The 12226-nt window shown below is 53.6% G+C and overlaps 1 protein-coding gene across 1 annotated transcript; it reads left to right on the top strand.

The window, feature by feature from the left end:
- Positions 1-2247: 2247 nt before the first annotated feature.
- Positions 2248-11968, top strand: Atg9b (autophagy related 9B). The gene is made up of 14 exons (XM_090333532.1): positions 2248-3719; positions 3816-3859; positions 4262-4326; positions 4527-4688; positions 6199-6340; positions 8216-8970; positions 9083-9245; positions 9559-9738; positions 10258-10482; positions 10592-10725; positions 10872-10968; positions 11115-11235; positions 11308-11448; positions 11593-11968. Exons 1-13 carry the CDS (start codon positions 3182-3184, stop codon positions 11433-11435), a joined length of 2754 nt encoding a protein of 917 aa, XP_090189658.1. The 5' UTR covers positions 2248-3181; the 3' UTR covers positions 11436-11448; positions 11593-11968.
- Positions 11969-12226: the final 258 nt, after the last annotated feature.

The following is a 12226-nucleotide window of genomic DNA, read 5'->3' as shown; positions in this document are numbered from 1 at the left end:
AGCAAAGTTACACCCGGAGGCAGGAGAGGAGAGGAAGGTGCTGGTGCTTGAGGTTTTCTTATCCGATGGAGTGAGGCTCCTGGGTGCCATCCCCCCTTTTCTTTCTGTCAGTCCTGGGGTCTGACCTCAGGGCCCGGGCACTGTCCTGGGCGTTCTCACGGCTAGCCCTGCCACTGAGAACACTTGAGCACATTCCACCCCTAGGTCAGACTCCCAGCCACTGCCCCTTAGGGTTTTTTTGATACTTGAGCCATAGCTCCACTTCCAGCTTTTTGGTAGTTAATTGGAGATCAGAATCTCTCAGGGGCTGGGACTGTGACTTAGTGATAGAGTGCTTGCCTGGAAGCCCTGGGATCGATTCCTCAGTACCACATACACAGAGAAGGCCAGAAGTGGTGCTGTGGCTCAGGTGATAGCCTGAGTGCGAGCCTGGAGCAAAAGAAGCTTAGGGACAGTGCCCAGGCCCTGCATTCAAGCCCCAGGACTGGCAACACCCAAAAAACATAAGGCACAGCATCCAGGTTCTGAGTTTACACCTCAGTACTGGCACAAAATAAGTAAAGAATAACAGGTTAAAAAAAGAAGACTCTCATGGACTTTCCTGGCTTCAAACTGTGATCCTCGGTGTTCAGCCTTCTGAGTAGCTAGGATTACAGGAGTGTGCTACAGTGTCCCACTCTACACTTTTTAAAATTCAGGACCACAGGCTTATTAGGCCTGAGAAGTTGAGGGAGATGTCTATGCATTTAATCCTCTGCCCTGTTCAGTTTAAGGCCAAGGGTGGAAGACTGTAGTCATTCTTCACTGAAAGTTCAAGAGAGACTGTGATACGAGGACTTAAGGAGGGCAGATACTGCATCTTTTTTTTTTTTCCCCTCTTTCTGGTTGTTGTGGAGCTTGAACTTGGGGCCTGAGTGTTGTCTCTGGGCTTTTTCTCTACAGACTAGCACTCTACCATTTTGAGCCACAGTGCTACTTCCAGTTTTCTGATGGTTAACTGGAGATAAGTGTCTCTCAGACTTTTTTGCCCAGGCTGGCTTCAAACTGAAATCCTCAGATCTCAGCTTCCTGAGCGGCGAGGCATACTCCATCTAGGGTTTTTAGGAAAGAGAATCTTGCAGCCTAGGGCATATCCTCATTCTTGCTTACTTCTCTGCCCAACTAGTTAGAGCTTAAGAGTTTATTCTTCTGTGTAATTATTTGTTTGCATTATCATCCTCCAGCTCTGTATTGAGTTCCTGCTGGGAGTGGCTTTGCCTGGTCTGTCCAGTTCCCTAATCCTCCCCTTCTCTGTCAGAGAAAAGTGTGAGAGGTTAGGATAGAGCCGGATTGGACAGTGAATGGGAATTAGGCTGAGATTGACCTGAGGAGTTTAGAGAAGGGTCCTAGTTTGAATATGGGCCTCTTTACCCAAGCTAGTCTTGACTTCCTCCTCCTCTACCTCTTCCTCCTCCCCCTGTTCCTTCATTATTATTTTCTTTAAGTAGTTGTACAAAGGGGTTTCAATTCAACAAGTCAGATCATGAGCACAAGGCATCTTGGTCACTGTCACCCCTTCTGTCCTAGTTCTCTCCCTCTCAGTGGTACTGAATGAATGATATCAGGTGGGTGAGGTGAGAGTGGCCCAGTCAGAACCTCACAATACCCATCATGGCAGAAGTTTCATCAGAACTGTCTGACCCCCCTCCCCCCACCCTTGCTCTCTTCCTCCACAACCTGGGATTCCATTTTTGCCACCTGTTAGAAGGGTTTTCATAGCTCTGTCTTTCACTTGGCCATAAAAGCATACAAGTCCAGAGCTATGGTGTGATTTTTTTCCCCAGAAAAAAAAAAAAAACCAACTCACAGAGGAGAAAAGAGGCAGCCTGGACTCCAATTGTTGGGGCAATTCCGTGATCACCTCCACGTTCATCCAGGAAACAACTTAGAGAGCAGTTTTCCTTTCCATTGCTAGGTTACTGGCCCTGTATCCTTAAACCTTAGGCTTAAGCCCCAAGGCCCTGTGACACCTGCTGGCTGCATTAATATCTCATACCTGGGCTTTAGTAGGGCACCTGGTGACTCAGGGCCTTAGGAATGGCGTTGGGCAAGCTGTCAAAGCAGCCACCTGGGCCCCCATCTTGGTGACAAGAAACTCAAAAATTTTCTTCCAAATACTGGATCTTTGCTGCCATCCTCTGCCAGTTCAGCTCCAGTACTTCTCAGGGGTCCCCAGAAAGTCCATCAGGACTTGGAGAGGGCATTTTAAGAGAAGGACCTTCCATGGAACCTTACTTTTCAACTTCAAGCTCCTCGAATCATCTCTTAAGTGGTAGGCAGGCTTTCTTCCCCTCACTCCTTCTTCCCTCAGTTTCCTGGCTGCAAAGCCAGTCTCCCCACTCTTTCCTTCCTTAGCATGTTTAGGTGAACCAAGCAGGCAGCCTTTTGGTTACTTTTTCGTCATGTTGATCATGTTGATCGTTGTAGAAGGCTTGGCAGGAGGTGAGGTAAGATTTTTTATTTTTATTTCATTTTTGCCAATCCTGAGGCTTGAACCAGGGTAGAAATTGCTGTCTTTGAGCATCTTTTGCTCAAGGCTAGCGCTCTACCACTCAAGCCACAGCACCATTTCTGGCTTTTTTTCTGTGTAGTTTATTGGAGATAAGAATCTCCAAGACTTTCCTGTCCTGGCTGGCTTCAAATCAGCAATCTTCAGAACTCAGCTCCTAGGATTGCAAATGTGAGCCACCACCTGCCCCAGGCTTGAGATAAGATTTTTCGAAATAAGAAAAAGTTTCCCAACCAAGCTCTTAGATCCTGTGATGAGACTTTTGTTTTTGTTTTTATTTTGCCTGCTGTGGCGTATGTCTCCTTAGGAGTCTTGGATAGGCCTGGAAGACTGAGATGATAGGTGTGTCTTCCTATCCCCATAAATTCTTCAGTTGTGGCCTCTCGGGCAGGTGTCTCTCATAGGCAAGGAGGCCGGGCTTGGAGAGGATTGGCGCAGGGTTGTAGGAAGGGTGAGTGATCACACAGGTGACTACAAGCTGGGACGCCTGAGGCCTGCCCAGCCTGAGTCACCTTGGGTTGTGTTGTTGTTGTCATCCGTATCTTTGTTGAAGTCCTCACTTAGCTCCTCAAGTCTCAGTAGGAACTGCAACACCCGGGGGCCCTTCAGCTTCTCAGGAGAAGGCACAACTTGATGGTGAGCCGTAGGGGGTGGGGGAGGAGCAGGGGGCGGCTGGGGCGGTGGGGAGACCTGGGGCCCAGCTCGGTGCCCTTGCTCCCCATGCCCCTGCCTCTGCCTGCTCCTCCCTGTCGGGGACCTGGGGGAGGGCGGATCTCTGTCTTCTCTCTGTCTCCTCGTACCACTAGAAGCTCCCCTTCCTCACTGAACCCTCCCTCCCTGGGCTCCCCTTGCCTGGCACTGCAGGGGCCAGGGGCTTCTCAGCCTCCACAAAATGCCCTCCCTGGCGCAGCCACTCCCTCACCACAGCCCCAAATGACACCCATCTCTGCCTCCCCATCTTGGGGACCCCACTGCACCCCATCCCTATCCTCGGGCACCCCCCCTCCCTCTCGTCGGTGCCACCAGGACCCTCCTGGGCTGCGGATAGGTCCTCTCATCCCTGAGCAGGATTATGACAGGCTGGAGGACTGTGACCCGGACGGGTCCCAAGACTCACCCCTCCACGGCGAGGAGCAGCTCCCCCTGCTGCATGTGCCCGAAGGGCTCCGGGGTGAGTGGGCCTGGGAAGGAGTAGGAGGGGCCTCTGGGGTGGAAGCCTTCTGCTCAGGGAGCCAGCCCAAAGCTGATGCTGTTCCTCTGTGTCCAGGCTCCTGGCATCACATCCAGAATCTGGATAGCTTCTTCACCAAGATATCCTTTGTGCTCAGCTTGCCGGAGGTGGCACGGGAAGACTCCCCTCACCCAGCGTGTGCCAGGCCTGGGGCTTGAACTCAGGGCCTGGGTGCTGTCCCTGTGCTTCTTTTGCTCCAGGCTAGTGCTCTACCATTTGAGCCACAGTGCCACTTCCAGCTTTTTGGTGGTTCACTGGACTTTCCTGCCTGGACTGGGTTCGACCTGTGAGCCTCAAATCTCAGCCTCCTGAGTAGCTAGGATTAGTTGTGAACCATCAGGACCTAGCTTGGGAGGGACCCATTCGGATTTGACACATTCTTAGCAAACTCTGAGGATGCCATGGGTCAGGGGGTGAGCTTCCGCAAGGCATCTTGGGAAAGACCCATGTCTCTTAGGCTCATTTCTTGACATTCTTGGCACATCTACAGTTACCACCAGCGGAATGGCTTTGCCTGCATCCTGCTGGAAGATATCTTCCAGCTGGGGTGAGACAATGATCCAAGTTCTGTCCCTTTGTCTTCCCTCTAGTTCATCCAGTGCATTCCCAAGCAACCTAGGGATCGGGACGAGGGGAGGTGGGAGTGGGGGGATGACATTTCCAAGCTTGTCTGGGAACTGGGGTGGGGGGGGGTCCCATCTCTTTTCCCAGGTCTAATTATTGCCACTTCCTCTATTCTGTCCACAGACAATTCATTTTCATTGTCACCTTCACAACCTTCCTACTTCGCTGTGTGGATTATGATGTTCTCTTTGCCAACCAACCAAATAACCAGACACGATCAGGACCATTCCATAACAAGGTGACCATGGCAGATGCCATCCTGCCCTCAGCCCAGTGTGTGGAGAGGTGAGTGAGACTATGGCTCATGTGGGGGTGGGGAGCAGACCCCTTTCCCTTTAGCTAGATCAGCTATCAAAATCTTTACCGTGCATTTTAAAGGGATGGAGAACTGGGAAGAACCTTTGTTTATGAGTCATATTTATCTATATTTACTTGGTTAGCAATTAAGGTGAGAACAATTTTATTTTTGTGATGAGGAATAAACCTAGAACCTCTGGTATTCTAGGCAGTTATCCCAGCTCTAAGGTTAATGTTATTTCACTTTATTTTAGCGTATGTGTGTGGGTTGGTACCGGGGCTGGTACTCAGGACCTTGACACTGTCCCTTACTTAGCTCTTTTACTCGAGGCTGGCACTCTACCACTTGAGCCATATCTCCACTTCTGGCTTTTTTTTTTTTTTTTGCCTATCTTGGGGCTTGAACTCTGGGCCTGGGTTAATGTCCCTGTGCTCCCTGCTTTTGTTCATGGCTCTGTCACTTGAGCCACAGTGTTACTTCCAGCTTTTTCTGTGGAGATAAAGAGTCTCACAGGGCCAGGAGTGTGGCCTAGTGGTGGAGTGCTTGCCTAGCATGCACGAAGCCCTGGGTTCGATTTCTTGGTACCATAAACACAGAAAAAGCCCGAGGTGGTACTGTGGCTCAAGTAGTAGAGCACTAGCCTTGAGAAAGCTCAAGGACAGGGTTCAGGCCCTGAGTTCAAGCCCTAGGACTGGAGAAAGAAAGAAAGAAAGAAAGAAAGAAAGAAAGAAAGAAAGAAAGAAAGAAAGAAAGAAGGAATCTCACAGACTTTCCTGCCCAGGCTGGCTTTGAACAGTGATTCTCAGATCTCAGCCTTCTGAGTAGCAAGTCTACAAACCTGAGTCTCTGGTGCCCACTCTCTGAGGCCTGTCAAAACACACGTTTTAGCTGGGAGCTGGTGGCTCATGCCTGTAATTCTACTTAGGAGGCTGAGATCTGAGGATCACAGCTCACCTCCAGCCCATGAGGGAAGTCTGTGAGAATTCTGATCTCCGATTAATGGCAGAAAACCAGAGTTGGCTATTGTGGCTCCAAGTGGTAGAGTGCTAGTCTTGAGCAAAAGAGCTTAGAGATAACACCTAGGTTTGGAGTTCACGCTGCATGAGTGACAAAAATAAAAGTGAACTCTGCAGTCATCTGTGAAGGGCTTTTCGGGGACCTGTCCCCTGTGTGGAGACCTGCTGGTCTTATAAAGTGGTTTATAAGACCACTTCGGTGGTCTTCCCACTTTTTTTTTTTTTTTTGTGGGTCCTGGTGCTTGAACTTGGCCTGGGCGCTGTCCCTGAGCTCTTTAGCTCAAGGCTACCCTTAAGCCAAGCCCAACTTCCCGTTTTCTAGAGGTTAGAGGTAAGAGTCTCAGGTCTTTTGGTGTCCGGGCTGGCTTTGAACCTTGATCCTCAGATCTTAGCCTCCTGAGTAGCTAGGATTATAGGCATGAGCCAGCACACCCGGCTGCTTCCCACTTTTCTACACCAAGACCTGTCCAATCCTATACAGGATCCATGACAGCCCCCTGCTGGTCTTCCTCCTGGTCCTGGCTGCTGGCTTCTGGCTGTTCCAGTTGCTTCGCTCAGTCTGCAACCTCTTCAGCTACTGGGACATTCAAGTGTTCTACAGGGAGGCCTTGCACATACCCCCCGTGAGTGGAGCAGGAGCTTCTACAGGGACAGGGTGGGCAGAGGAGAAGAGAGGAGAGAAGTAGACAGAGGGAAGGACCACCTAAGAAATGTTGGAAGAATGATGTTTCCATGACTGTGCCCTGGACCCAGAGTAATGACAGGGGTGGGTACATTTATTTATTGCTTGCTTGCTGGTTGTGGGGCTTGAACTCAGGGCCTGGGTACCTTTTGCTCAAGGCTAGCACTCTACCACTGGAGCCATAGTGCCACTACTGGCTTTTTCTTTTTATGTGGTAATGAGGAATTGAACCCAGGACTTCTTCATGCATGCTAGGAAAGCACTCTACTACTAAGCCACATTCACAGCCCAACATTAGTTTTTTCTTTTTGCCAGTCCTGGGCTTGAATTTAGGGCCTGAGCCCTTGGATTTTCTCAAGGCTAGAGCTCTACCATTTCAGCTGCAATACCACTTCTGGCTTTTTCTGGGTCATGGGGCTTGAACTCTGGGTCTGGGCGTTGTCCCTGAGCTCTTCAGCTCAAGACTACCAACCTACCCCTGGAGCCACAGCCCCACTTCCCATTTTCTAGTGGTTAATTAGAGATAAGAGTCTCATGGACTTCAATACCCAGGCTGGCTTTGAACTGTGATCCTCAGATCTCAGTCTCTTGAGTAGCTAGGATTACAGAAATGAGCCACCATGCCCGGCTGCAGCTTTTTTTTATGTATGTGGTTACTGAGGAATTGAACCCGGGTCTTTGTACATGCTAGGCAAACACTCTACCACTAGGCCAAACTCCTGGCCCCTAACTTATTTATTTGTTTATGTATTCATTGTGGGTCCTGGGGTTTGAACTCAGGGTCTGGGCACTGTCCTTAAGCATCTTTTTGCTCAAGGCTAGCATTCTCATAGCACCACTTCTGGCTTTTTGGTAGTTTATTGGAAGTAAGAGTTTTGTGGACTTTCTTGCCAAGGCTAGCTTTAAACTTCAATCCTTAGATCTCAGCCTCCTAAGTAGCTAGGATTACAGGTGTTTGTCACCAATGCCAGGCTTCCCTTCTTTATTTAGATGTGTCATATAAGATGACTTATAGTCACATGCCCATGGTGAAAACATTGCGTACTTAGAGGAAGGGCTGTCACCTGACTTTCAATAGCAGAGAGCATTTTGGTTGGGTTTGGAAGGTCAGGTGAAGGGCATTTGGTTCCTCAGGGCAGGACATGGGCACCTGCCTCTGTGCCCACCTTCAAGGGAGCTGGATTATGCCACCCCCTTCTCTTCTGTTTGCTCTTGCTGGTTCTTGCTCTGCATGGAAGTTGTTAAAGCCACTCCAGCAGTGGACTGAGGTGGAGGGAAGAGTGCCAGCGTGATCCCTGTATTTTTCTCTTTTGGTGCCTGTATTGGGGCTTGAACTCAGGGCCTGGGTACTGTCCTTTAACTTTTTTTGTTCACTCCTGGCTTTAGACTGGTTAATTGGGGCTGAGTCTCATGGACTTTCTTGCCTGGTCTGGCTTCAAACCCCAGTCTTCAGATCTCAGCCTCCTGAGTAGGTAGAATTACAGGCGTGAGACACCACTGCCTGGCAACAACCTGTTTGAAGGAACTGAGAAGCCAGGTCGACACCTGAAGTTTAAAAGGAGGGGTGTCACCAGGAAGTGCATGATTAATGTCTGTGTGAGTGACAGCCAGGATGAGGAGCAGAACAGTCCAGAAGGAAATGAAAGTCCAAAGGGCCCCTGTTGGCCTCCAGGAAGGCAGAAAGCCATCTATGGGCGAGGCCATGAGGCCTGTAGCTCTGGTCTTTGGGAGGGTGTGGCGGTGTGTAGGCCGCCGGCCTGGGGCCTCTCTAGGGAGGGACATCAGGTCGGGATTCCTCACCAGCGCCTGTCTTTAGGAGGACCTGGGCTCCGTGCCCTGGGCGGAGGTGCAGTCCCGCCTCCTGGAGCTGCAGAGGAGTGGGGGCCTGTGCGTGCAGCCGCGCCCACTGACTGAACTCGACGTCCACCACCGCATCCTCCGCTACACCAACTACCAGGTGGCCTTGGCCAACAAGGGCCTTCTGCCAGCCCGCTGCTCGCTGCCCTGGGGAGGCAGCGTGGCCTTCCTCAGCCGCGGCCTGGCCCTCAACGTGGACCTGCTCCTCTTCCGCGGCCCCTTCTCGCTCTTCCGCGGGGGCTGGGAGCTGCCCGAGGCGTACAAGCGCCGGGAGCAGAGGAGCGCCCTGGCGGCGCGCTGGGGGCGCGCGGCGCTGCTGCTGGCGGCCGTGAACCTGGCGCTCAGCCCGCTGGTGCTGGCCTGGCAGGTGCTGCACGCCTTCTACAGCCACGTGGAGCTGCTGCGGCGGGAGCCTGGCGCGTTCGGGGCGCGCCGCTGGTCCCGCCTGGCGCGCCTGCAGCTGCGCCATTTCAACGAGCTGCCCCACGAGCTGCGTGCGCGCCTGGCGCGCGCCTACCGGCCGGCCGCCGCCTTCCTGCGCGCCGCCGAGCCCGCCGCGCCCCTGCGCGCGCTGCTGGCCCGCCAGCTGGTCTTCTTCGCCAGCGCGCTCTTCGCCGCGCTGCTGGTGCTCACCGTCTACGACGAGGACGTGCTGGCCGTGGAGCACGTGCTCACCACCATGACCGCGCTGGGGGTCGTGGCCACCGTGGCTAGGTGCGCAGATCCCCGCAGGGCCGGGGCGGGGGCCCATTCCTCCCCGCTGGGGCCCGGCAAGCCCTCACCTTTCCGCCCGCGCCTCCCCCTAACCGCCGGCCCCGCCCCTCAGGTCTTTCATTCCCGAGGAGCAGGGCCAGGGGCGCTCCCCGCAGGTCCTGCTGCAGGCCGCCCTGGCGCACATGCACTACCTCCCCGAGCCGCCCGAGCCCCCCGGCGCGAGTGGCAGGCCCAGCGCCTACCGGCAGATGGCGCAGTTGCTGCAGTATCGAGCGGTAAGGCGGGGTGGTGGGGGCAGGCCTGGCACCAGAGGTCTGCAGGAGAAGCCATGGCTCAAGGGTACATAAAGAGAGACTGGATTTATGTCTCTCCGCTAGAGGAAGCTGACTCACGCCTCTAAGCGACTTAGGTGGCTGAAATCTCAAGGACCACCGAGAGACTCAGGTCTCCAATTTGAAATGGCTTGTTGAGGTTGAGTCTTCCGTGTGTGTGTGTGTGTGTGTGTGTGTGTGTGGAGGAGGGGGTGTCCAGCATCACTAGTGGGGACCCCTCCTTAATCTCTGCTCAGTCTCACACCTGCTTCCTCAGGTCTCCCTCCTGGAGGAGCTGCTGTCCCCACTTCTCACCCCACTGTTTCTGCTCTTCTGGTTCCGCCCCCGTGCCCTGGAGATTATCGACTTTTTCCATCACTTCACTGTGGATGTGGCTGGCGTTGGGGACATTTGTTCCTTCGCCCTCATGGATGTGAAGCGCCATGGCCACCCTCAGGTTAGAACCCTTCCCTGATCCTGAAAGATCTCAGAAGGAGTTTGCATGTCTTACCTGACATGTTCCAGCCCCAACTTCCTGGGGCAGGGTCACAGGCTTGCCCCCTGTAACCCTGCTTTCTGTGTGACCCTGCTTTCTGTGTGCCTTAGCTTCCTCAAGGTGAGGACAGTAACAGCAGCCAATGTCCCGCTTACCAAGAGAATGGCATAGATATGGGTCTTTTGAGTGTTTTACAGGGCTCCCAGCATGTAGAAGCCACATTGAATAGAAGGAAAGACCACCAGAGAAGCTGATAAAAGGGGCAGGACAGTGGGTGGGACTGTGGGGATCCTAGAAACTGGGTCTGCACAGGGGAGCGAGGCATTGAGGTACCCCATAGCCCCATGCTGGGCGCCCATTGCTGGAAGTGGGTGCTAAGTCCTATACAGTTAGTTTCCTGTACCTAGCACAGTATTTCCTCTCCCGCCCATCCCATGAGGCTTGGTGTCCCCAGCACTGAAAGGACTTTCTTGCTTGCAGTGGCTCTCTGAGGGACAGACGGAGGCCTCACTCTCTCACCGTGCAGAGGATGGGAAGACTGAGCTGTCCTTGATGCGCTTCTCCCTGGCACATCCCCAGTGGCGTCCCCCAGGCCACAGCTCCAAGTTTCTTGGGCAGATTCGGGGCCGAGTACAACAAGATGCAGCTGCATGGGGGGCTACCTCAGCTCGCAGCCCCCCACCCCCAGGCTGCACTTCACCTCTGGTGAGTGCCAGGCTTGGCCTGCTCTTCTGCCTTTTATTCTCCACCTTACCTTGACCCACCCTCCCTTCTCATCGCTTCCGATTCTTTTGGCTTCCTCTCTTTTGTCCAGCCGGAAGCCTTCCTGGCCAACCTCTTGGTGAACCCCCTTCTGCCCCCAAGGGACTTGAGCCCCACAACCCCCTGTCCAGCGGCTGCCACAGCCAGTCTCCTTGCCTCTCTTTCCCGCATGGGCCAGGACTCCAGGTAAAGGATGGAGACCTGAGATATGAGGGAGTCTGGGCTGGCGTTCGTCCTCCCAGATGGAGCTGGATGGGATGCGGAAGAGAGTAGCGGCTTGGTTCTCCTAGGGGAGGGGCATGTCTCCTGACCGGCTCTGTGCTGTGTTCCAGCTGTGTATCCCCAGGTGGCACTGGAGGCCAGAAGCTGGCCCAGCTCCCAGAGCTGGCTTCTGCCGAAATGAGTCTTCATGCCATCTACCTACACCAGGTGAGTGAAGGGGTGCCCAAAGAGAACCGTGAGGAAGAAGCAGCTGAATGAAACGGTGAGGGATGGCGGTTAGAATCTAAGAAAGTACCCAGGGGCTTATGCCCTCGTCAGTCAGGAGGGAGCCTCACTTCTCTTCCTCTATCTAGCTTCATCAGCAGCAGCAGCAGGAAGTGTGGGGGGAGGTTTTGTCCTCTCCATCGAGGCTGTGGTCCAGCCCCTCACAGCCAGCCTCACCCGAAGATGAGAAGCCATCTTGGTCAAGTGACGGTGAGGAAGGTCGGGGGAGGGGCAGGGCTGTTGGACATCATAACAATGCTCAGCGGATTATTTTGGTTGTAGGCTCCAGTCCCGCCTCCAGTCCCAGACAGCCGTGGGCAACTCAGAGGGCCCAGAGTCTGTTCCCCAAGGGCTTTCAGGAGACCACAGACACCAAGAAAGAGTCTGCCCAGGTCCCTTGTGCTGAATGAGAGGGCATTTCAGGTCAGTATCGCTGACCTGACTTTGGCAGGGAGTCTTGGGGGGATGAGAACATTGGTTACATTTTGGAGTGGTGAGTGTGGTCATCTCTACAATCTCTCTCCTGAGATGCCTACCAACAGACCCCTCCTTCTCCTTCTCTTCCAGGCTTCTCACTTCTCCAGCTGCAGGGGATTGGCATGGAAGGTCACCTGAAGCCATTTTTAGAGCCCTCCCCGCCAACAGATGAACATTCCCAGGATGCTTTAGTTGGGCAAGACCTGAGGATCAGTGAGGATCTTGCCCCAGAGGAGCAAGAGGAGAGGAGGAGAGGCCTGTGTGACAGGGACACCAGATGGCCCCCACACAAAGGGGTTAAGGAGACAAAGCTCCCGGTGGCTGCCCGGAGCAGTTGCCTGTGAAGTCCCTGACCATGCTCCAGGTGGAAGTCCAGGAAGAGGCCAAGTTCAGGGCTAGCGAGGCAGTGAGTGATGTGATCTGAAGGACAAGGACGTTCTTCCTGCTGGCCTCCCTCTCAGGATCTCATGGGTGACTGGTGAGTGGAAAATCTGGAGTAGGCTGATGTTTTTGGACCTCAGCACTGCTGAGGTGTCTGCGGAAGTGGGTGGAGCTCCTCATCCTGTGTGACATAAGCAGTAAAGATGGCTGTGGCTGTGTTGCACATCTTTTGTGATGGAGGCTTCTGGCACGCCTCACTCCTGGCAGCTGATGGCTGCACCTGCCTTTTTCGATCAAGATGGAGAGCAGCCTGTGATGGCTATAAACCATGTGTGTAGAGTGC

The sequence above is a fragment of the Megascapheus bottae genome, chromosome 5 (assembly GCF_031878675.1).
Source record: "Megascapheus bottae isolate mThoBot1 chromosome 5, mThoBot2.hap1, whole genome shotgun sequence".
Lineage (NCBI taxonomy): Eukaryota > Metazoa > Chordata > Mammalia > Rodentia > Geomyidae > Megascapheus > Megascapheus bottae.
The sequence above is the reverse complement of the archived record's forward strand: the minus strand, read 5'-3'. Positions and strand labels throughout refer to the sequence as shown.